Source organism: Xiphophorus couchianus, chromosome 19, assembly GCF_001444195.1.
Source record: "Xiphophorus couchianus chromosome 19, X_couchianus-1.0, whole genome shotgun sequence".
In the NCBI taxonomy this organism is placed as follows: domain Eukaryota; kingdom Metazoa; phylum Chordata; class Actinopteri; order Cyprinodontiformes; family Poeciliidae; genus Xiphophorus; species Xiphophorus couchianus.
In genome coordinates this window covers 18,773,108-18,798,518 of record NC_040246.1, presented here as the reverse complement: position 1 = coordinate 18,798,518, position 25,411 = coordinate 18,773,108, and the positions used below count along the sequence as shown (strand labels likewise).

The window sequence follows — 25,411 nt, the reverse complement described above, 5'->3', positions numbered from 1 at the left end:
AGAGGCTGTCAGACTTTGACCAATCACAGTGCAGCTTACAGGAAGGAGAGGACTCTGATTGGTGTAGGATTTTTAATCCCGCCCACAGAGCTCAGCCCGTTTATCAACCAAACACAATAAAGACAATCACAAATCAGTTTGATCTCAGCTATAAAATACACTAAAAACACTTCATACAACTAGAAAAAAAATATATATATTTTGTTCTAAAATAAAATAAATTTGCAAAGAATCATAAATTTTACATTTTGTTTATTTTGTATTCATATTTAAAGTATTAAATACATCAAATGTTTGAAAAGAGAGAAGATTGTCAACTTTTCATTTTTTAATTATTCATTGAAATAGAACAACAAAAGTGCTGCTATACAACAAATTTACAAATACAGTATTATAAAGGTGTAAGGACTTTCTATAGGAGGGTATAAGGAAGTTTTTTTAAAGTTTAATTTAAGAAGTGCATTTACATACTGGAACTAGTCAAAAATATATTAAAATTAGGCTTAGGATGTAAAAATGTTAAAGTGTACAGTCACAAAAATTTATTAAATGAAAAAACTATATATTTTTATATATATTTTTTATCCCTTCATAAAAGTTTTTTGAAATTGCAGTTGTGATGGTGATGCTGTAGGAAGGATCTCCAGTAGCAGTCAGTCCTGCAGCGAAACTGAAGAAGCCTCTGACTGAAGAAAGTCGTTTGACATCACAAATGCACATTTAAACCTTTTGGAAAGCTTTCCCATAACGACTGAAGCTGTTATAACTGCAAAGAGTGAACAAAAAATCATATTAAACCCAATTTACATGTGTGTCAGGATGAAGAAACACACTTTTGGTCAAATGTAATAATGAGAAACATTGACATGACGCTCCCTGATTCAGTCTGAATATTCATGTTTGTGTGAAGGAATAACACCAATCAAGAAAAAGGTTGTCCCTTTTTACAATTATATCCAATGTAGTTACTCGCACCATTGTATTTAAATCCTGATTCTAATACTCTTGGCTCAGAGGTCATTTGTCTGTATTTGTAACGTATTTAATTTTAAAAAGAGGTGCAAAGAACAAAATATCACCATAAAACAAAACAAAAAAGAGAAAAATTGTGATTTAATTGCAGATGTTTCAGAGGTCAGGAGGTTTTTTTTCTGTAAAAAGCAACTCTTTCTGCTCTGTGTGTAAGACAATCCATCAGAAGAAAGATGCTTGTCAGTCCTGACAGCCCTCGTTTAAATCTGTAATCCTCCCAACACTTTAAGAAATATGTTTTCAACACTTAAGTCAAGGAGAAATAATGCAAATGTCATGATTTATAAAAGGCTGTCAGAAAATTGCACAAAAGCTTATCTGACAAACCAGTGAAGAATGATTTCTGGTAAATTTGCAGGAAAATTGGGTATTTCTCAATTGTTTTCTTTTCCCATAAACTTTTTTCTCCTTTTAAAGAAGCAATACGCTTTGTGGGATTGAAATAATGTGATGAACGGCACACAAGTTCAAGCCTACAATAAATGACACGCAAGGTCAGAAATAAAAAGCGGTTAAGATTTTATGCTTCTGTGAGATTTGCTCTCATCCAAAATGTCTACACAAAATAGAAGCATTTTCCCTTTTCATCCTAATTGTCCGTCTCCAGTAGCTCTTTATTCCACAGGAAACAAATTACAGGAAAATGACAAGCGACAGCAATAATTCAATGACACACTTCAAAAGAAGCAATATGGCAAGGCAGGATGTATTTGTGAGAATAAAGGAAAATGAACTTGGGATATAATATGCACCTTTTGAGGACAAAATAATTTAGATTTTGTTGATGACTTGCAGAGGGGCGTTTGGAGCAACTAAACGGCTCCTCTTCACAAACCCTCAAGCAAAACACTTCTGGAGTTTCTGCAAAATAGAGAGCAGCGCTTAGGAGGATGTTGCTTTTAGGCATTTAAATTACACTGATTGATTGATAGTTATATAAGCATCAGCTTAAAGGTTTTAGGTGTTGATATGAAAATAGAGTAGACGTAAAAACAATCTGTTCAAAACTCTGTTATAAAAATGTAATAATTTCTTCTATTTTAGTTTGATCAATAGATATAATCCCTCATATTTAATAAGATTCCATTACCGCCGATATCAGACCCAAAATAAATCTGGGTAATAAAGAGCAACACAAAGTTTTCTCTCTGTAATATACAATTAAAATAAACTAGATGTGAGCTTTTAACACTTTTATGACAATTTATCTCTACTATGTGTGAAAATGCTCAACTGCAAAGAAAAATAAACAGTTAAACAATTGCGATTTAAATAAATGGCAATGGAGGGTACCCACCTGGAAAGGTGTTCAATGTAAAAATGTAAAAACTTACCAAGTATTTTTGGTTTAATTTCTACTGAAAATATCTTATTACGGTTTAACTTTTCGGCACGATGTAGAAGCTTGTTTTGAGTCAATAATTATTTTCTGTACTCCAAGTCAGCAACAAAACTCTTGTCTATGTCAGCAGCCATTCTACAAAACCAGCTTTAGTTCCACCGGGGTTGCTAGGTAACGGGGCTGGGCTCCACTGGGGTTGCTAGGTAACGGCACACTGCCTGTCGAATGTGACTTAACTACTGGGAGGTTTGTGAAATGACTCGTTTTTCAGACACCAGTAAATAAGACCTTACTACCAAAACAAAAAACAGCTGGGTGACGTTTTTTAAGTGCTTGGGCTATTTTTAGAAACAGTACAGTCCCAAATGGGAGTATAAAAATATTAAAAAAGGTCCCATTTAAGAAGCTTTGGCTTTTTGTGACACTTTTTGCAGTAGGATGAGGAGGTGTTCAGCTGTATCAACTTATAGTATTATACAAAACTACAACCAAAATGCTTTTTTCCCATCACATGGGTCACATGATCAACAACTGGATGTTACTACTGGCGAAAAAGATGACAGGAAGTAGTTTGAGGATTATGACACGGCAAGATTCTTATTTAATGGAAACAATTACAAAATTGTGTTTTTTCAACATCAGCAGGAGATGCGGTTCCATTACAAATGTGAGCAAAACTTTGTTGATATTCCGCTAATGTCGAAAAAACCCAATTAAATTAGAAACGCAGTTAAAGTCACATGTGAATAAGCTTGTTTATGTGGTAAGTTGTTAAAAAACATGCAACGCCATTCTCCTCCTATCACTTCCTGATGTCTTCTTCATCATTTCTGCCAGTAGAAACATCTGGTTGTTCATGGCATGACTCGTGTGATGTTTCCATCGCAATTTTGCGAAATTCACTAATTTCAATACAGCTGGAAAACCACCTCATCCAAGCACAAACATATTATAGCAAAAAACATGTTTTCTTCTAAATTGACATGTTTCCATTGAGCAAATTCATCTTCGTAATTCCAGCTTGTAAATGAAAACAAAACATTTTCTCGTAAAACTGTGCAAAACCTTGTAATTGCGATTACATTGACCATATACAGTAACTGCGCAATTTGACATTTAAAAAATAAATCCACTTACTGATAATATGGCAAGTTTGAAAAAACTTTGCTAAAACATTTTGGCGCATGCATGAGGTGGGGTTTTTTTGGCCATATTAAAATTGGTTAATTTCGCAAAAACATAATTGAAATACTTTTGTTGCATCACATAAGTCATGTGCGATGGGAAAAGTTTAAAAGGACCCAAGCTGCGCAAAACTTCTGCGTTTCCATTGACCATACAATTTCACAAGTTGGAGTTACGAAAATAAATTTAACTTAATAGAAACATAGCAATTTCAGACAACTTGTTTTTCGATAAAACACAATGATGAGGTGGTTTTTGTTGCCCGTACTGAAATTTGTTTATTTTGCAAAACTCCAATGGAAACATTTTCACAGCTTCACATGATTAACAACCAGATGTTTAAACTGGATCCAACCAGAAAGAAGACGACAGGAAGTGGTGGTAGGATGAAAGCATAACATGTTTTTGAGTGATGACTGCATAAACAAACTTATTTTACTGCATTTCTTATTTAGTAGAAACATCACAATTATAAAATTGTGTTTTTTCGACATTAGTGGGTGGTGTATTAAGGAAGTTTTGTCTGCAATTGTAATGTAAACGAAGCTAGTGATGGCACACCTCTAATTCACTCCTGAACCTGAGTGGAAATACGCCCCACTCAGCAATTATTCAGTCTTAGACTAATGGTGGCTCTGAATCTACAGACACAGCAAATGCACGGCGCTACTGGACCAGCAGTAATGGGCGCCATACAGACCGGGTGTGTGTGTAGTGAAGACTCTACCAGGGAAAAGAGGGGGTGGCATCATCTATAACTGATTCACAACATGCACGAACATCTCTAATTATGAATGTACATCACAAGTGCAGCGAATAACCACTGCCTCCTCTCCGCCTCCCGAGCAACGCTCCATATCAGGCCCACGAAAACATAACCCATCACATTCCATCCCATTAAACCAGCTACGAGCCATGTGGTCCGCTCACGTGGCGCAGCGAGGGGAAGACACACAGAGCGGTGCATCTGGGTTCACTCAAAGGTGATGAATAATTCAAGTTTTTTATGCTAATGTCATTTTAATGTAAGAAACACTGACAGATATGCAGATCTGCAACATACTCTGGAAAGCGGTAAGTCCACTATAGGCTCCCGCTACCCACAGCATAATTAGAAACAGTTATATTTATGACATCCATGGTGCACATACTGTACACACAAATAAAGCGTAATTATCCCCTGCAATACCTAATGCATTAGAGCACTCACACTGAGCCCCCAAATCTGTGCTCTGAGTCCATCAGCTGCCATTTGATGTCAGGCACAGCAAGGTAATGGCAGTGCACTCACTTGCGAAGTCATTAGCCCCGCTTAATGCTGGGAATTAAAACAAATTAAGTGAAGTTAAGTACATGCATTAGAGAAGCTTGTTTGGGGGAGAGCTTTTCATTTTTCTCCTCTGCAGAACCGGTTCTGGACGCCTAGCAAAGTCAGGAGGAACAAAATGGAAGAGCAAGATCTGCTGCTCCAACTGATGAGTTACCGCTTCAGAGCTGGAAAAGGAAAAAAATCACTGATTAGTGGCGTTACTGGAGCTACAAGGACACCTAGCGGTCATGTTAACAGCACTAATCACGTTAATCCTGCTGAGGCTTCAGCTGGCGGCACGTCTGGACCAAACAATAAAAAAATATGGAAACAACTAGACAGAGAATTGTACTCTACACTGCAAAAACACAAAGTCTTGCAGAGGATTTTCGTCTAGTTTCTAGTGAAAATATCTTTTCAGCGGCATAAAGGTGTGTATTTTAAGTCAATAAATTTTTTATATTGATAAAAAGTGCTATTTTTTCACTAATAAAATAGAAAAAATTTCTTGGTAAATGAAATAATCTACCAGTGGAACTAATACTTAAAAAAAAAAAAACTGTATTAAGGAATTACTTACTTAAAACAAGCTTGTATATATTGCTGAAAAGTTACTTCTAATTTAGAGTTGAATTATTTAAAGTATCTTAATCAAGTTTGGACTTTTGAATACTGCAAAAACACAAAATCTTACCAAGTAATTTTAGTCTAGTTTTTAGTGGAAATATCTTTTGGTGCGCTCACACCAAATGCATTACATCAAAAATGTGTCCCGACACTTCAAGTTGGACGAGTGTGCACTTTGAATGCAGACGCTTGACATTTTGTTCTACACCTAGAGTTTCACGTGTCTGGTTTACATTCGAAGTCTATATGGAGGCCTGTTGATGGCGTGTCAGCTCTAGCCGTTACTTTCCTATGGACGCTCTTGACGCGTCAAACGTTCGAAACGCTCTACACGGTTCAAATCACGCCACACTAGACGGTCGAAAAGCCCTCGACGCGCCCCCACATTGACTGAATGTAAACCAGACGCGTCTGATGCTCAAAATGCTTTTGGTGTGAATGCACCATTAGTACACTTGAAATAAGACAAAACTAACTTACATGTAACTTTTCAGCAAGATGTAGTAGCTTGTTTTAAGTCAATAAGCTGCTACAGATTTCTTAAAAGTTACTTCCAAGTTAGTTTTATCTTATTGCATGTGTACTAAGATGTTTGTACTGGTAAGAAGACAAAAATTACTTGGTAAGATTTTGTGTTTTTTGCAGTATGCCCTCCTGCTTTATCAGAAAAGAGTGAAAAATGTCAGAGTGAATTGAATGTATATTTGAAGCATCTATTTGTGAAAGATTTGACAATAGTTTACCCAAATTCGTTTTGACAAAAACATATTCATTAGTGTTACTACACCCATTTAAACTCTTTATCTTGCTTATAATTTAAAAATAACAAACACTGAAATTAATAATCCGATTAATTGATTATTTTTTATTAATTGTGATTAATCGATTATTTCGATTAATTGTGGTTAATTGAAATTGTCAACTAATTCAGTAAATGATTAATCGTTAACTAGAGTACAGAGACAAAAAAGGGCAATTTTGTAATTAAATTGCTGTAATTAAGTTACTTGTAAGATGTGTACTAAAATATTTGCACTACAAATAAGACCACTACAAATTTGCCTTGCAACATGAATTGGATCGGTTTTTATTGTGCTTTCAAAAGACATTTATTATGAAATGGTGCTTTATAGATAAACTGTATTGAACTGAATTCCTTTGTTTGATCAATAACTATATTTTCCATTAGATTTATCAATGATGAACAAACAGAAACATCTTTTAGAAATGATTAAATGCGCCCGTCGATGACATGACTGGGGCTGGCTTTCCGAAAAGAGGCTAACAACATGAAACCGACAATCTCTGAAATCCATTTGGACCTTATTCAAGATTACATCTTCATCTGAGTGACTGCAGATTATTGTCCACAGAGAGGTGTCCTAAAGCTGGATTATCCACTTGTTGGGGATGCGTTTGACCCGATGGTTGAAGCCTGCCAGCCTCACATGCTCCTCCATCTGTGGGTTGTTTTTTTTTTTCTTTTTCTGCAGCTTGTTTGGAGCTGAAATGACACCAATACCTCTCATCCTCAGATTACATGGTTAGTGATCCACATATGTGGGAAAAAATTAAGTCAGAGATTTTGAAGGGAATGTACTGCATGTCAGAGTCCAGTGACCTAATATACTCCCAACTGAAAGCAAGTTATTCATTTCTAATTAGAGCTGGGCGGTAAGGCTTAAAACAAAATCTGAGATTTGTTCATACCAGATCTGATTTTAATACTTTTCTTTTTGCTCACTTTTTTCTAAAAACAGAAATGAGAGAAAATATGATCAAAATGTGTTTTTATTTAATCTGCTAATTGCACGACAGAGAATTTCAGTTAATTTATGAGAATATAGTTATAATATTAGCATAAGAGATGCAATTTCTGCAGAAAAAATGTCTTAAAACGTGTTTTTAAAGAGAATAAAGTTTTTAGAGTTATCAGGATCGGATGTGACCAACTCTGTTCACGTGACTCTTTCTTCAAAACACTCAGTCGTTTGAAAGATTAATTCAAAGTCCTGAAAAAATACAATATATTACCAAATATTTTATATAGCTTCTTTTGCAAATATCTAAGTAAACATGAAATATTACAAAAGTAACTGAAAAATAACTTTTTAGCAAGATATAGGAGCTTATTTTAAGTAAATATTTCCTTAATATTGATGAAAAAGTGCTAATTCCACTGAGAGATTATTTGACTTATAACATGGGGAAAATATATTGTTATACTTGAAGAAATCTGCAAATGAAGCTAGTACTTTTGGTACTTTTCCATTAATACTATGTAGTTATTAACTTAAAATAAGTTCCTGTTTTATACTGCAAAGTTACTTGTAAGTTATTTTTGTCTTATTTCAAGTGTATTCAGATATTTGGACTCAAAACTAGACAAAGAAATACTTAGTAAAACATATGCTGATGCGTTCAAAAAATACATATTCTTAACTATAATCTTTAAAACCAATACTGAAGTATAACTTTACAAGATGCTCAATTTTAACTATTTCTCATCTTTTGTTTACGACTTTCTTCTGCTAACATGACTTAATTCTTGTAAATTAAAACTAATAATTGTAGCCTAGTGTTAATATTTCATCGTAGAGTTGACCTGAAATTCAAGTCTAAATAAATAGAAACTGTAAAAGATGCCTGTCAAACAAGATGGCCGCCTTGCAGATGGTGACATCACTCTGAACTATGGAAACCCAAGGAGTGCATTGGCGCAAAAAAATAAAAATAAAATAAAATTTTTTAAAAGTTAGGATATTCCAAAATGAAATCTTCAAAAACCAAATAGTTGATAAATCAATAAATCTGATTTATCACCCTGTTGCATTACAACGTTCACATGAAAATAAAAACAAAATGCAATCAAACTAAAACCAAACAAGCACAGTTGTTTTTATTGATTCATTCAGTGAACCTGTGGTTCTGGTCCTGTTTGCGACAGGAGGAGCTGCCGTCAGAATTTGGTTCTGCGGTCAGAGCGTTGCTCTTCGTTCTCCTGCTGTGTCTCAGATTGGAGTCGGCTTGGCTGCTCCGACCCACATTTGCTATTTTTTGCCTTTGACCTGATTCAGAGATCAAAACATGGTGAGCATTAGAGAGTCAAAGGAAACCGTATCGGCTTACTTAGCCGTGAAAAATATTTGCTCCCTCATGGATTTTTTTTTTCTGTTTGTGCTTTCATAGTTGAACAAATTTGAATTTCCCACAAAAAAAGAGAGTAAATGCAATGCAAATAACAAAATCGGACCCAGTATTTTAGGTCTAGTTCGTAGTTCACTTAGTTCACTTAAAGTCAAAACTAACTTACAAAAAACTTTTCATCAAAACATACAGTAGAAGCTTGTTTAGAGTTAATAATTCTTTAATACTAATATAAAAAAGTATTTGTTTCATTAGCGGATTATTTCACTTATAATGTGGGGGAAAATTTGTTATAAGTGAAGTAATTTGCTAGTATTTTTTCAGCAATGTTAAGGAATTATTTACTAAAACTAGCTCCTACATCTTGCTGAAATAGTGGAATAAGATATTTGAAGTAGAAACCAGACCAAAATTATTTGGTAAGATTTTGTGTTTTTTGTAGTGTGTAAAAATGAAGTTTTTAAATCATGAGTTTATCACTGGAAAAACATAAAAAATTACTAACTATTTTGGTCGAGTTTCTAGTGCAAATATCTTAGAAATAAGATAAAAGTAACTTACAAGTTATTATCTTTCTTAATATTTTAGAAATACTAAGGGAGATTGTTTTAAGTAAATAATTCCTTAATATTAAAAAATGAACTAGTTCCACTGGCAGATTATTTCACTTATAACAAGACATTGTTCCCATGTTGCAAGTGAAATAATCTGCCAGAGAAAATAGCCTATTTTCATCAATATTAAGGGATTACTGACTTTAAACAAGTTCCTATGTCTTTCTGACTAGTTACTTGTAACCTAGTTTTGTCTTATTTAAAATATATTTTCACTAGAAATTGACCAAAAACATTTAATTTTGTGTTTTAGAAGTTGCACATCCTAACATAATTTGGATCATCTTTTAAAAATGAAGCTTATAATTTTCTTGCACACTCACTCTTCAAGCGGTTTGTGTGATGATTGTCGTCTGCGCTGGTTGGCGGGGTGCAGTGGCTGAGCGTGATGCTGTGTGATCCGCTGTTTATACCCGTTCCCCTCAGAGTGGTGCTGTGCAGCAGAACAGGCACCAGTCCAGAAGGAGAAATATCAGCGGAGGAGAGCTGTGCTCCAGGGTGCTGAGCGTTCTGCTTTAACACAAAATATTTTAAAAACATGTAGCTTTAAATAGAGCTGGACAATAAATCAATTATACATATATATCATGATAGACATGTGATCAATATCAATAGATAATACATCTGATAGAATATTCAATGAATTCTGATCCAGAACCGCACAGCATTCTGGGAGATGTAGGCAGAGGAAAGCCTACAGCTCAGGGGTGTCGAAACTTTATGTCATACGGCGCAAAATTGTCATGTCAAAAGTGTTTGACACCACAAAAGCAAGCAAATAAAGTAGCTCGATTTTTTTTCAGAATGTATATTTTTGTAGATATAAAACAGATAAGGTATTTTTATGATAGATTTAAAAAACGGAGACTTTCCAAAAATACAAAAAGAGACACGGATAGTGAGCTAAATCTCAAAGATTTTCTAAAAAAAAATGTAAAAAATGTCCAACTTCTCAAATGTGAAAAGTCAGACACTTTTAACATTTGAAACTCAGATATTTCCAATTTTGTTTCTAGAAAATTTACCGGAAAGTTATTTTTAGGGGGAAATTTACTCCTCTTTTTTTATAATAGCCCTGATAAGCTGTCATACATTTTGCACATTTGCTGTATTAATAGAAAATAATCTAGTTTTCAGGTTATTTTTGGCTAGACTGGACAAATTTATTTTCAGTAATAAGAACAGGATTTGGGGCAAATTTTTCAAAAATGTTTGCTATATTTTATGAAGTTTAATAAAAAAAAGTTGACGTCAGTAAAAGTTGCCTTTTGTTTTACCTTAACAAAAAGTAGAATTATTTAATTATTTTAAAATGATTTTACCTTTTGTTAAAGCTTTAGCTGCTCGACCTCTCTAGGCCAGCTAAGCAAAGTTGGTGGAATCACTTCTCTCACTCTTCAGTTACCTAGCAACTCTCTCACTCTTTGGTTGCCTAGCAACAACCTGTTGAGTAACTGGCACAGAAGCAGTTTAAGGTTCCACCGCTGTGTGCCTCACAACTAATTCAAAATAAAAAACAATTTTCCTGCTTTTTCCTGTGGATAAAACAGGGAAGTTCTGCACTCAGGTTGGCAGTATTTCAGATTTAAAACAAAAATTAATCAATAAATATTGATATTGACTAATATGAAATGCTTATATCATGATACGCAGAGATGGGTAGACTACCCAAAAACAGTAGTCAAATAAAATTAGTGGTACTTCGATATATTTTCACTCAAGAAAGAGTAAAAAGTAGCCGTCCAAGAAATTACTCAAGAGAAAAAAGTAATTTGGTAAGAAGTCTACTCAAGTAAAAATCAAATTATCAATCATTTAATATTTAAAAAATAAATCAGATGGACCAGAATATAAAGTTAAGTGGACATTTTGGTATTTTAAAGTAAAAAATTACAATAATTCATATAACTAACAAAAAATAACAAAATCAGGCAAATTAAATTTTTTTCCATATCAGTTTCTTTCAATAAAAAACTTTAAGAAAAACTACAGGTGTGTGTCTGTGTGGTACATTTTTGGCTAAATCATGTTTGCTTTTCATTCAGTGAAGTTACTCACAGTGGAGAGAGTATCCAGAAATTGATACTTCATAATAAAATTGCTCAAGTAAAAGTAAAAATACCCATAGAAGTACATTTAAAAAAAAGAAGTTACTCAATTAAATGTAATTGAGCAAATGTAACTGGTGATTTGTTTGTCGGCCATATTGTCCAGCCCTGGCTATGGGTTTAAGAATGCGGATCTGATTTAAAGCATGAGTGAAATTGTATGAAATGATCCTTTAAGTGCCAACAGGGTCAGATTAATGCCTTTAGCTTCACCCATATGCTTTATTTTCTCCTCCACCCACCCATCCGGGAGAGCTTGGCGATTAGATTGCTTGTTGTTCCACATATATAAGCATCTTACAGGGAAATAGTAATTACTGCTCATCAGTAACAACGTTCAGATTCAGCAGCAGCAGCAGCTATAGACAGAGCAGGGAAACTCATTGATGAGCGCCACTAAAAGGACGTGTGGGTATTTTAATGAGGAAACACGGGATCAGCGATCTGTCATTTCCATACCAACGATTAACGAGCAGATAGAGTCACTGTGACCCGGCTAATACTGGCTAAATCCACTGGTGCATTATGGGCCGGGCACATTTCATCTAATCAGCAGGATGATGCTAGCAGGCTGAGACTGCTTTTAATTCAGAGCTGCATTACGGCCCCCCGCTCCTCATTACGTCAGCAGATCAGCCAAACTCACACAGTACCATCTGGGTTTCCCCCAACATTTGATCTGGACGTTTGTTTGTTGACGTTTTGTTTTCCTCTTCGTCTCTGATTTAGTCTAAGTGAAATAAATGTTCATTTTCACAGCTATGTTGATGATATCTATTGATGTCTATCGATGAGTCAGGAGCAACTTCTGTAGTTCAGCTGTGTTTTCTTCAGCTTAATCAGCAACAGGGTTTCCCCCAGTGTATTATAAGCCTGGCGGGCCACCAGGCTTTACTTGGGCCCCCACCAGGCTGAGCATTGTTTATTTATTTAGGTCTTTTTAAAATGTTTGCATTTTTTAAGACTTTATACTTGGTGTTCAGGTATTAATCTTACAATCTTTCAATAACACATAAATATCAAGTGATATTTTAAATTTTCCTGTCAACTTTAAACATTTTTTTAACTTAAAAACACAAGGAGTTGCTGGATGAATGACTGCCCTTGCACCCAACCACTGGGCTTAACAAGTTTTCTGGGGGAAACTTTGAGCAACAAACAGAAGTTTTAATTAATTATAGAAATAATCGTCAACTAACTTAGTAATCATTTAATCATTACAGACTATATACACATAACTATATATATATATATATATGTATATATATATATATATATTCCATACATTTTGTCATTTTGATTACTGTATATGGCTTAGAGATAAGGAAAAGACCAAATTTAAGTGTTTCAGAAAATTAGAATAATGTGAAAAAATTATAGCACATTCACAGAAAGTCCAGTGGAATGAAAAAGTGTGTACCAGCCACAGAGAAAACCGCAACCTTAAAGAAATACTAGACTTCGTCTCTCACATATTGTTCTTCATGCAGGAGTTCGGCTTTCATCCGTTCCTCCGCAGTGACGGCGACTCCATCCAGCATCTCCACCTGCGTCAGATGCAGAATAACCTCTAATCTGTGCTGAGAGTTTCTGGCAATCTGAGGACAGACAGAAGACAAACACAGACCAGTTTAACCAGTAACAACATACTGAGAACAAACCACCCTTCTATTAACTCAAATTAAAAAAAACAATATGCAACTGAAACCTGACAGATTGCAGCTGCAGATTTAGACATGTGGTGCATACCAAGTATTATTTTTGTCTAGTGTCTAGTGAAAATATCTTACTATGCTGGAAATAAACCAAAACGAACTTACAAGTAACTTTTCAGCAACATAAGTGAACAATTATTTAATATTGATATATTAAAAAGTACTAGTTCCAATGGCAGATTATTTCACTGTTAAGACATTTTTTCCATGTTATTATAAGTGAAATAATCTGCCAGTGAAACTAGTACATTTTTATATGTCAATATGAAGGAATTATTAACTTAAAACAAGCTCCTATTGTGTACTGAATTGCTACTTCTAAGTTAGTTTTGTTTCATTTCAAGTGTACTAAGAAATTTGTACTAGAAACTAGACGAGAAATACTTTCCAAGTTTCTGAGCTTCTGCCTCACAGAAGGCTGTTCCCTCACTCAGCTCCTTCAGACTAGCCAGCAGCAATTAGCAAACATCTGGTGGAACAGAGCATCAGCTGAGCTCATTATAGGAGCTACTTCTCAGTGAAACGCTGGTAAAAACATCATAAAAGGGTTAATAATACAGCCACGTTATAATGACTTCCTGAAGGCGGAGCTTCAGAAAGAGCATGAGTTTTTAAAGAGACAAAGGCCCAATTTATTTTAAGTCATATTTGATAACAGCTGAAGTTAACATAGTTACTTGATTGTGATATGAAATGACACAATGTGCCTTAAAACACATAAAACTGCCCTTTTAAGGAATTATTGACTTAAAACAAGCTCCTATATCTTGCTAAAAAGTTACTTGTAAGTTAATTTTGCCTTATTGCAAGTGTATTTGCACTGGAAAATACAAAAGACACTTGGTAGGACTTTGTGTTTTTGTGGAGTGGGTGCCAGTAGCACCCAGCTGACAGATGGGTGCTCAGGGCACCTTCTGGTCGAAGAGCAAACCCGCCTGAACTTCATGTTCCTGTAGGATGCCGCCGCTGCTGCTGCATGCTACCAGACATGCATGGAAAGGAGCAGGGAACTGCGTCTCCTGAGATGATTCTGGCAGCAGCAACACCCCGTGAGGAGAGAAAGGGAATGGGGTCAAAGCTGGCACAGCTGAGTTTGGAGAACAGCGGACTGGAGCTGCAGACTCCAGATGGGTGATGGTGCCGAAGCATTTGGTCTCTGATGCCAGGCGGTTTGAGGCGCAGCAGACGGCCCATCCTGTAATCACTTAATTTAGAGTGTGGGATTTTGGTCGTGAGAAACCGAGCTTGTAAACCATGTTTTAGATAATTTGTTTGTGAGTCAAAGAGTTCAAAGTAAGGCTGGACGATACGGCTTAAAAATAGAATAAAGGGCGTGCCGTGGTGGCGTAGGGGATAGCGCGACCCTACGCCTACGACCCACGTTTGGAGGCCTTGAGTCTTTGACACAGCTGTCGCAGGTTCGACTCCCGGACCTGACGATATTTGCCGCATGTCTTCCCCCCTCTCCCTCCCCCTTTCCTGTCAGCCTACTGTCATATAAGGGACACTAGAGCCCACAAAGACCCCCTGGAGGGGTAAAAAAAAAAAAATAGTAACATTTCTTTTTCTCGCTCTCTTATAAAAAATAAATTTTAAAAAGTGGCTTTCATTTCAGTGAGTTGTATGATGGAGTGTAATAATTGTGACAGTACGATTATTATTGTTTAATTAAGAGAATATAGTCATAGCATTAGCAGAATAAAGACGCAATTTTACCAGAAGAGTCTTAAAATTACGAGAAAAATTCATTTCAATGAGAAAAAAGCTTGGATAATTAATTTTTTGTTATTTTTTGTGTTGATGTTTTCATAAATAGGTCTGTCACAATAACAAATTTTGCTGGATAATAAATTGTCCCAGAAGTTAAACAATAATATTGTTATGAGACAATTTTCAAGCAATACAATGGTAACAACACAAGAAACATTCTCAAAGATCAATAAACTTTAAATTCTAAGAAATATTTAACACTGGAACTGGAAGACGTTTTAAGTATCCAAAATAAAAATAAAAAAAACAACAGAAACAACAAATACAATTAATTATAAGGTGTCTGTAATCAAAAATGTTCGTCAGAAAAAGAGCTAGTTGAGACCAAATCACTTTGTTTTATTATCCAGTTTTTGGAAGAAAAAGAGAAAAACAATAAATCATGCAAATGGAAATTATTGAGTTTGTTTTAATTCATCATGCGATTAATTAATTTATTGCTTATTGTAACAGGCCTGGTTCTCATAAAATTACAACTTCATTTTCCCTATATTACAACTTTATTCTCGCATTATTTCAACTGTATTACTGTAATATATGACTTTACTCTCGTAATTTAAAAAAAAAAGTTTTAGACTGGCACTAATAAGCCATCATAGCATTGTAAAAGACGTCTGTTAAACAAGATGGCCGCCCTGGGTATGTTGACGTCACTTTGAACTATAGAAACCCAAAGAGTGAATTCATGAAAATTAAATCTAAAACCAACAATTTTATTAATTGAATTTATCACCCAGTCCTACTTCAAAGTGTCCTCTGCCCGGCAGACTGTGGATTCATGTCACTAAAAGCTCGTCCCAGTGGAGGAAAAAAACTCTAGTTCTTCATAAAACCTGATTTGGTTTAATGGACAATCTAAAACTCAGTAAAACTTACAGGATTTCCAGTTACAGAGAGTTCGGTCAGGCAGGGAAGAGCCCCTAATTTGTGGAGTTCTGTGATGTCCTGCGAAAAAGTAAAGAAACAACAACTAAGTTTCTCCTTCACTGCAAAAACACCAAATATTACCAAGTATTTCCATTCAAGTTTCTAGTGAAAATATCTTAGTACACTTGAAATGAGACATAATTAGCTAAGCTAGCTTACATTTTGCATGAAGACATGTCCAGTGGTTTGGTGAAACTAAAACTATTAGTTGACTAGAATGACCATCGTTACATTCAGAGGTAAAAAACGGAAACTTGCACCCCAGTTGTAAAGTACGGGAGTGGTAGCGTCATGATGTGTAGGAGGAACTGGTGCACTTCACAAAATCAATGACATCAGGGGTAACACTGCAAAAACACAAAATCTTACCAAGTATTTTTGCTTAGTTTCTTGTGCAAATATTTTAGTTCACTTGAAATAAATTATATGTTGCTGAAATGTTTTCAGCAACATATAGGAGCTTGCTTTAAGTCATTAATTCCTTAATATTGATTCTAAAAACATACTAGTTCCACTTGCTGATTATTTCACAAATAAGACACTTTCCTTATGTTACAAATGAAATAATCTGCAGAGAAACTATTACTTTTTCGTCAATGTTAATGAACTGACTTGAAACAAGCTCCTATTTCTTGCTGAAAAGTTACTCATTAGTTATTTTTGTCTTATTTTAGGTGTACTGACATATTTGTATTATAAACTACAGCAAAAATACTTGGTATGATTTCATGTTTTTGCAGTGAACTATTATTCTAAGTTTTTCCTTCACTGCAAAAAAAGCAAAATCTTACTAAATACTTTTACTGTAGTTTCTAGTATAAATGTCTCAGAACACTTGAAATAAGACAAAAATAACTAACTAACTTAAGTTAATAATTTCTTAATATTGATTAGATTATTTCACTTGTAACAAGACAATTTTCTCATGATGCAAGTGAAATACTCTGAAAGTGTAACTAGTATTTTTTCATCAATATTAATGATTTGCTGACTTAAAACAAGCTTCTGCATCTTGTTGAAAAGTTAGTTGTCAGTTTTGTTTTATTTCAAGTGCACTAATATTTTTGCAGTAGAATCTAGGCAGAAATAGTTGGAAAGATTTTTGCTGCGTTTTCCACAGCTCCGATTTAACCTCGTCTCCTCTTTGGCTGCAGCCTGCGGTGCCGATAATGGAGTTGTATGTATGCATGCATGAGGGCAGAACCTTTCAGAATTTAGGAGGATAGAGGATGGAAGAGATTACACATGTGAGCTCGCGTTAATCTCATGGGAATTTGGGCACGCAGCGCGCCGCGGAGGGGCGGGGGGCCGTCTTTGATTCCCGGTTTTTTGCCGCGACTCGACACCCCCCACGGCGAGCGCCGATGCTCCGGGATGATTGCTGTGTTTTATGTCTTAATTGAATGCAGGAAAACATTAAGGAAGTGAGGGGGAGAAAGAAAGAGGCAACAAAAGTGCAAATCACTCCCCCTGGGTGAGGAGCTGCAGGCTGAGCAGCTGATTACACGTTGTCCTGATTGTTCCTCTCTGCCTTCATACGCACCGCCATGACCTTCAATCAAACTTGATTCTCCTTAATACTACCCCTTGCATACCACAGTGGGTGGTAATGGCTCATGATTACTATACTTTATGCCTACTTTGCAAATGCAGAAAAAAGTAATACTGAATAAAATGCATTCTGAAACATCTGACACATGTAAAGCAATCAGGAAAAAGTTGGTAAATCAAAAGGTGACTGTGACCTTCCTTTAGAAACTCAAGCAATCTCTTTTTAGATTGGATCTGCGGTTTCATTTGAATTCTCCTAAACGATAAAATACCTGCAGCTTGTTCACGTTGAGGAAGAGTTTGTGCAGCTTCGTCAGCGTACCGAAGTGGTTCAGCTCCCGGATGCGGTTCTCGGCGAGGCGCAGCTCCTGCAGGGAGTTGTAGCTAATGAACGAGTCCTTGGAAAGCGATTTAATCCGGTTTCTGTCCAACACGAGTTCCTTGAGCCTGTAGAGTTTCTCCAAACCCTCCACTTGCCTGATTTCATTGTCTGAATAATAGAAAAATACATAAAGTGCAGAAAGTAAGGAAGTATTGTGATTACCTTATCTACTAGTGTCACTGAACAAAAGAGAAAAGAAATTAACATTTTTTTCTCAGAATTTTGACTTCAATTTTGGAATTCTGACTTTTATCTCAAAATTCTGAATTCAATCTCCTAATTCTGAATTTAACCTGAGAATTCTGACTTTATTCTTCAGATTTCCATTGCAGTTTTGTGAAACACATTTATTACATTACAGCTGAAAAACAACTTCAACAACTTTATATAAAAAAACATGAGATTTTCTTTCAAAATTGGAGTGTATTTTCCTAGAAACACAGCTAGTGTTACCAACTGAGAAACCAGAACATAATTTAAAACATGGACATAATTAAACAACAAGATAGTGACTGTGCAAAAATATTATCAATGGGAGAGTTACAAGGCAAAAACCATCCATTTTCTTACACTCTTATCCCATTGGGGTCGGCAAAAACCACTGCTGACCAAAAAGAAAACATTTTACAACTTCCATAAAAAAGTGAAAAGTTTGGGAAGCTATCCAGTGGATTGTTAAGACAAAAGGAGGACTTTTTGAAAGGTGTGTATCATGTTACATGGGTGTAAAACGACCAGAGCACTACAGAAAAACATCAGACTTCCAAACACGGTGGGAGTAGTGTAATGCTCTGGGACGATTTCCTGTGAATTGTGTTCTCTAGCAGAAAAACCTGATGTAGAATAAGCATAACCTCCAGCGTACTTGTTTAAAGCAGCAGGACAATGTTCAGTTCATCCCTGAAATGCTTAAAATCAAGATTCTGAACCAACTTAGTTAAAGTCTGGACTTCAGTGTAACTGAAATGCTGTTCATGCTTGAAAAAACTCAAGTTCTGGATGTCAGTTGTTGCTCCAACGGTGCCTCAACCAGTTATTAGGTTCTGGTTTGGATATATATTTTCATTAATAAATAAAATCATTTAGTTTTTTCTCAAGCTACACTGCAAAAACACAGTCTTACCAAGTATTTTTGGTCTAGCTAGTAGAAATATCTTAGTACACTTGAAATAAGAGAAAACTAAATTACAAGTAACTTTTCTGCAAGATATAGAAGCTTGTTTTGAGTAAGTAATTCCTTAAAATTGATGAAAAAGTACTAGTTACACTGTAAAAAAGTCTCTAATTAAAAACATTTTTGCTGCATATATGGGAGATTAGTTCACTTTTAACATTGGAAAAATGTCTTGTTATAAATGAAATAATCTACCAGTAGAACTAGCACTTTTTCATCTATTTTAAAGAATTAAAATAGATGAAAAAGTTACTATTTCTTGCTGAAAAATGACTTGTAAGTTAGTTTTGTCTTCTTTTAAGTGTAATAAGATAAGATTTTGTGTTTTCGCAGTGTACCTTTGTCTGACTTTAAAATTCATTTGGCAATCAGAAACATTTAAAAGTGAAAAAGGAGAAAAACTTTAGAGGACACAAATAGTATGAAGAGCTTTGTTAACTGCAGCTGTAAAACAACAAAAACAACTGAAATCACAGAAAAGCTAAAAAGCAAATGTTCCAAGATAAGTCAGAAAATAAGAACGCAAAGGTGGGCAAAGAAAACACATAAACAATCAAAAGCTTTCAAAAGCTGTTGAAAAGAAAGTCAGTCTCTCTTTTCTTCGTGACCCGTCATCCAGCTGGCCTGCGGTCCATGGGAGGTATTGCTCTTTTACAGCTCACCCCGTCCTGACCGCTGTGAGCGGGAAGGGGGCAACCTGAGCCATACGTACCTTGGAGGAAAAGCGCTTTAAGATTGGTGAGCCTGCTGAGCTCCAGATTGGCCATATTGGAGATGCCATTGTGACTCAAATGGAGCACCTCCAGGCTCCCCATCAGCGGTTCCAGCCTTCCGCAGGGCCCAGAAAGCCTTAAAGACAGTCACAGAAAACCAGTTAGCAGCTCTGGCCTCATTCTGCCTCCTGCTGCTGCATTCAGCTGCACAGGCCTTACAGGTGCATGAAACTCTCAGCAATCACAGGACAAACAAACAAAGCAGCAACTCTCACAGATCTCCTTGTATATTGATAAAAACACATTTTTAAATGTTCACATTTTACGTAAAATAAAATTTAAAAGATTACTTTAAATGTTTGATATTTGTATTAAAATGCATGAAAACCTGCCTGTACTGTGACACATAGCGGCTGCATTGTTTGGTCAGGGCTGCCCTCTAATGGTGTGTAAAAGACAAATAGTTTGTTTCTCGCCTCTGAACTGCAGAAACACAAAATCCTACCAAGTATGTTTGTCTATTTCCTGGTGAAAATATGTCATGTAATTTGAAATAAGACAAAACTAACTTCCAGGTACATTTTTAGCAATATATAGGAGCTTGTTTTAATTAAATAATTCCAAAATCTAGATTTTTTTTTTTTTGACGTACTGATTCCATTGGCAGATTATTTTACTTACAGTAAAAATGTCTTGTGATAAGTGAAACAATTTTTTCACTTATCAATATAGATTTCTTTAAAATCAATATTGAGGAATAATTGATGTAAAACAAGCTCCTATATCTTGGTGAGAAGTTACTTCTAAATATGTTTTGTTTTATTCCAAGTGTATTAAGATATTTGGTTACAAAACTAGACCAAAAATACTTATGAATGACTTCATATAAGAACAGACGCTGCCTCAATTTTAGGCAACTTTTCATGTGTTCTTAGCTGATTTGTGATTGTTGACTTTTTTTCAGCAGACCTAAAAGAAAAAGTTGGAAAAATGGTCATATACTTCTTTTAATTTTGCGTTTTTATCATATTACCTGTTAGGTCTGGATGAGTTCTGCTGGCCGTACCCACTGGAGTTGACTTTGCTGTGCAGAATCTGTTTGTTTGACCGAAGAGCTAAAGTCTTCTGCCTCGGCAGAATGGACTTGATGTGGTTGTGGTTTAGATACAGCATCTGTTATAAAAGAGTTAGTAAAAATGTCTTTATTAAATTGTGAAGAGTGTGTATTAAGGATTCAAGCAATTAGATTAATGGTTACTTAGATTAAAATTAGTTCCAATCGATAAACTAATAAATTCCGCTTAGACCTTCTTCATTGTTGTAGTTTGGCCGCCATCCAGCAGAGGGCGCCGCTGGTCATCCTTAAGTAGAGCCAGTGACGCCTTAACAAAGATGGCGGCCAAACCAGAACGGGAAAGAGAAACGGTCCAGAGTTCAATCTGGGATACAAAATGCAATTTATGCGGCTCTATTTTGAGATATAAAACACTCGACCAACTCCTTAAGTCACCTTCTCATTCAAAAATTACTGATCTGTTACGAATGAGAGGATGTGATGACACAGAAGCGGAGGAGCTAACGCAGAAAAATAGTTAATCTTTTATTTTTCTACACAGCAACTTCAGATGTTTCAGTTTTGTTATATTTGATAAATACTTATAAAAAACAACAACATAACTTCCTGTTTATCCAGTCGGTTTTTACACAAACACTGTCAGAATATAACAATGTGTCCATTTGACGTCAATGTGTCAAATGGACACATTGACATCCATTTAAGAAAATGGACATCCATCAATTATTTGCTTGTCAAACAATAAGATCAATAAACTTTAGACCAAACTTTAGACCAACTCACTAATCAATAACTTGCATGCCTAGTCGGTATGCTTTCTTACTTTGACGTTGGGCAGGTAGATAAGGCCTGAAAAGGATGTGAGGTTGTTATGCTCCAAGTTGATGCTGCACAGGTTGGCAAATAAGTCTGGACACAGGTCAACCATCCTGTGGGACGGGGGAAGGCGGTTTGAAAGCTTTATTCATTGTGGGAGTGAATAAAATGTCAAACTCGACTGTTTCAGATTCGTACTTGATGGAGCAGGACTGCAGGCTCAGATGGGTGATTTCTTTGTAGTTTGAGTGACCAAGCTTCTCCACTACAGAGTCAGCGGTCATTCTTCCCTTGAACATCATCTTTGCACTGTCACACTCGCCTAAATCCTGCAGAAAACACAAACAAAATAATGTATAAAACTTGTTGTAAGGTGTGAGATGATATGGTAGTTGTGGGTTTTTGGAGCATACCACTGCGGTTCCATCCAGAGCTCTAAGGAACGGTAAATGGAAAACAACGTATATTCGATAGTTTTCCAGTATCTCCGCTATGGGATTCCCATAAAGATCCAGGATGATTAGATTTTCCAAAGCCTAAAGGAAAAAAGTGAGTTTAGACATCTCAATAATAATTTAATTATTTGAATAGGGATGCAAGTTATAGATTGATGTGTTAGTTGACTAATTACTAATAGATAGGCAATTTTCTTAAAAACCTGCGTTTTCTCTGGTGCCGACTGCACAATGGTGCATTAAGGACATTGTAGATAGAAAAAAGGAGTAAATATCCACCAAAAAAACCTCACAAATCTAGAGAAGAATCTCAGAAATGTTCTAGAAAAAACTCAGAAATTTTGCAGCTCCAAAAGTTGAAAATTCTGAAATTATTGTCAGAAATCCTATTTTAAAAAAACAATGAAATGTTTGAGCTCCACCAGTTGATGATTGCAAAACAAAACCCTCATAAATTTTTAGATTGATCTAAAAAACATTGTTTTTGTTTTTTGGTGGAAATTTGCTCCCATTTTCTATCTACACTGGCCCTTAATACACCTTCATACTCATCCCATAACAACGGACTACATTTTTCATAATCTGCTGACGCTGCTCCGTCATGCAGCACCTCTGCTGAATTGGCGTTTTGAGGTGAAACCTGTTTGTCGAGTGTCTATATTTATAAGAAAGGACCGCATAAAGTGCATTTTTCATCTCAAAGAGGACTGTCTGGACTGTTTTCTATTTTTTGTTTTGGTATAAAGGCACCGCCATCTTTAATTCCATGTCGACTGTCTGACTCCGTTTAAAGATGACCAGCGGCGCCCTCTGCTGGATGGCAGCTGAAATCCAACATTAAAAGAAGGTCTAATAGAAAAAGGCTGTTGTTAATCAATTGGAAGTCATTTTAATCTAATAAATTATTAATCAACAGTTAATTGTAGGCGGTTAATTGTCCACATCCCTGTATTTTAAACTATTTTTCCTCACTTTAAGAAAGTAGATGTCTCTCGAAGTGGAAATCTGGTTGCCTCCTGCATAGAGCTCAAGGAGAGAGCGAACGCTCCTGATGCCACTCGTTGAAGTGATGCAGTTATTTTCAACAGAGAGATGAGTCAGAGCGGGCAGCTGGTTCAGAACCGGGCAGTCCAGACTGGAAAGATGGTTCCCATCTATGCTCAGCTTTCTCAGGCATGGAAGTCTTGCTAAGCCTAAATAAACAGGAGGGAAAATAAAAACATATAAGTACAGAGTCTGAGCTGATCAGAGGAAGTGATGTTGAGAGTGGGAGGAACCATTGAGTGAGCTGATGCTGTTGTTGTTCATGGAGAGCTCCTCTAACTTGAGGCAGGTGTCTAAGCCGCTGAGTTTGGAGATGTTGTTGTCGTTGAAGGAGGCCCACCGCAGGTTCAGCAGCTTACTCAGATTAACCAGTTTGAAAAGTCTCTGGTTGTCAAAGTTCAAGGTTGTGATCTGCTCAAAAATTGATGCCCACAGGCAAATAAAAGGACATATGAAATATAGATATTTATAAAACTAGAAATTTACATAAAGAAACACATTCATCTTTTATTTCTCAATGAAGTTAAATCTAACTAAACATTTCTTGTTTTAGCTTAGTTAGAATTATCAAAACTATTTCTACTTCCTAAATGACAGAAAACTTAGCAAGAACTTTTTTTCTGGTTTACTTGAATTCAAAAGTTTGTGACTCAAATTAACTCAAATGTGTTGGTTTACCTGTTAGACGTTTGTGGAAGGAAACCCAAAACATTTGACTCAAGTCATACAGTTGAAAAGACAGTTTAATAATCGATTAATTATTGAAATTACCAAATGTATCTAAACTTTGAATTCAAATAATTCAAAAAGATTTCTAAAAAATTCACGCCAAGCTTTCTGGCATTTAGCAAAAATAAATAATTTTGGTGATTCTAACTAATCTAAAACAAGAAAAGTTTAGTCTGATTTAACTTCAGACGGTGAGGAAAAAAATGGTCTCTTTTTATTCAAAGTATGTAAATATCTGATTCCAACTGTATATTTTACCCGAGAGGCCAAGCTGAACACAACTTAATGGCTTGGAGGACCAAGAACTGTGGCATCCCACCACTAACTAAACTTGAACTTTTACAGATGCATATTTGGAATAACTCTCTGAAAATGAAGTTCTCTTGCTGCATCTTACCTTTGCTATCCAGTCGGACTCCAGTTCTCTGCCGGGACCCCAGGGAGCCGGACCCAAACTGGAAAGGAGCTGAGCAGTCGACAGCAGGCTGAGGCATCGAGGACGTTCACTGTTGGTACGGGACTGGGCCAGAAGGGCAGCCTAGAAGCATAGCCAGCAAGTCTAAAAACAGTACCGCCGCTCCTTCACGTTTGCTCTCATCATACAGGAACCTTACAGCAACTCGACCAGAGCAATGACAGACTGTTATTTCTGCAGAATAATCATTCTATATCTATAAACACTACACAACTACAAAGAAGAGCTGAAACGATAAATAGGATTAATCGTGATAAATCTATTATTGAAATAATAATCAACTAATCTAGTAATCAACTAATTGTTAACTGGAATATACAGATTCAACAAAGGACAATTGCTAAAATAACATGCTTATAGTAAGTAAATAAGTTGTAGTACTGAAGTCAAAGCTGTACAAAATAATTTGCATTTTCACAAATAAATCTTTATCTGTAAATATGTTTTACAAAGAACTCTTCAAATGGCAGTTTTAGCTTCATGGCGCATTTAAAAAACATTAAGATTTTTGAAATGGTTAATTTTCCAGACACCAAAAATATATATATATATTACATATTTCCAAAAAAAGTGAAGCTTTAAGTGCTTGAGCTGTTTTTAGGAGTACAGACCCAAATGGAAGTATAAAACATGCAAAATGTGAAATTTGCATAATAGTTCCCCTTTAATCATCATCCTCAGATATAACCAGGTTGCTCAAGATGACTTTTGTTCCCGTAAGAAATAATATCATTTTTAGGTTCTTTGTCTGATATTGGAATTAGCCTGGTGATCTGAAACATGTGGGATAAATGGAGGAAAATATCTTTTCACTGCCTACATGTAGAAGAACTATCCTCATTGCTGCCATATGTTGAATATGATCTCATTTTATATTGGAACAACTTCCAAGATGTGCATAGAAATCAAAGTTAACGATGAGATTCATGTTGTTTTAAAGTGTTGCAACAAACTAAAGATGTAGCGAAACCTAAATTTGTTTTAAATTGATAAATATTTTGCTGCCCTCACACAAAAAAAGGGCCACAAAATCTTTACCTGGCTAATTTTGACGTCAGCAACCATGTGACAAGCTTCCCCTGCCTCTTCTTCTGTTACCATCACTCCATTGAGGTGTGTAAGGGTTGCAACACGGAGCAGTACGGTCATTTTGACCACCTCTGGCTGGAGATTAAAAAAAAAAAACATTCACACATTCTTTAAATCTTGGAGTGCTTTACT

At 35.7% G+C, this 25,411-nt stretch overlaps 1 protein-coding gene across 5 annotated transcripts in view; it reads right to left on the bottom strand.

The window, feature by feature from the left end:
- Positions 1 to 8,369: 8,369 nt before the first annotated feature.
- Positions 8,370 to 25,411, bottom strand: part of lrrc9 (leucine rich repeat containing 9) — a 32,917-nt gene continuing 15,875 nt past the window's right edge. For 2 of the 5 annotated variants that reach the window (XM_027999837.1, XM_027999835.1), the window contains 14 exons: positions 25,229 to 25,354; positions 24,113 to 24,253; positions 23,220 to 23,397; positions 22,915 to 23,135; positions 21,901 to 22,023; positions 21,686 to 21,816; positions 21,495 to 21,600; positions 20,630 to 20,769; positions 19,596 to 19,732; positions 17,600 to 17,817; positions 15,726 to 15,794; positions 12,837 to 12,962; positions 9,580 to 9,769; positions 8,370 to 8,563 (listed from right to left, as the gene is read on the bottom strand). In XM_027999837.1, coding sequence (XP_027855638.1) covers positions 8,403 to 8,563; positions 9,580 to 9,769; positions 12,837 to 12,962; positions 15,726 to 15,794; positions 17,600 to 17,817; positions 19,596 to 19,732; positions 20,630 to 20,769; positions 21,495 to 21,600; positions 21,686 to 21,816; positions 21,901 to 22,023; positions 22,915 to 23,135; positions 23,220 to 23,397; positions 24,113 to 24,253; positions 25,229 to 25,354 — 2,067 coding nt within the window. In that variant the 3' untranslated portion in view covers positions 8,370 to 8,402. Of the gene's footprint in view, positions 8,564 to 9,579; positions 9,770 to 12,836; positions 12,963 to 15,725; positions 15,795 to 17,599; positions 17,818 to 19,595; positions 19,733 to 20,629; positions 20,770 to 21,494; positions 21,601 to 21,685; positions 21,817 to 21,900; positions 22,024 to 22,914; positions 23,136 to 23,219; positions 23,398 to 24,112; positions 24,254 to 25,228; positions 25,355 to 25,411 lie in introns of those variants that run through there. The other 3 variants (XM_027999836.1, XM_027999838.1, XM_027999839.1) reach the window with 3 other exon arrangements.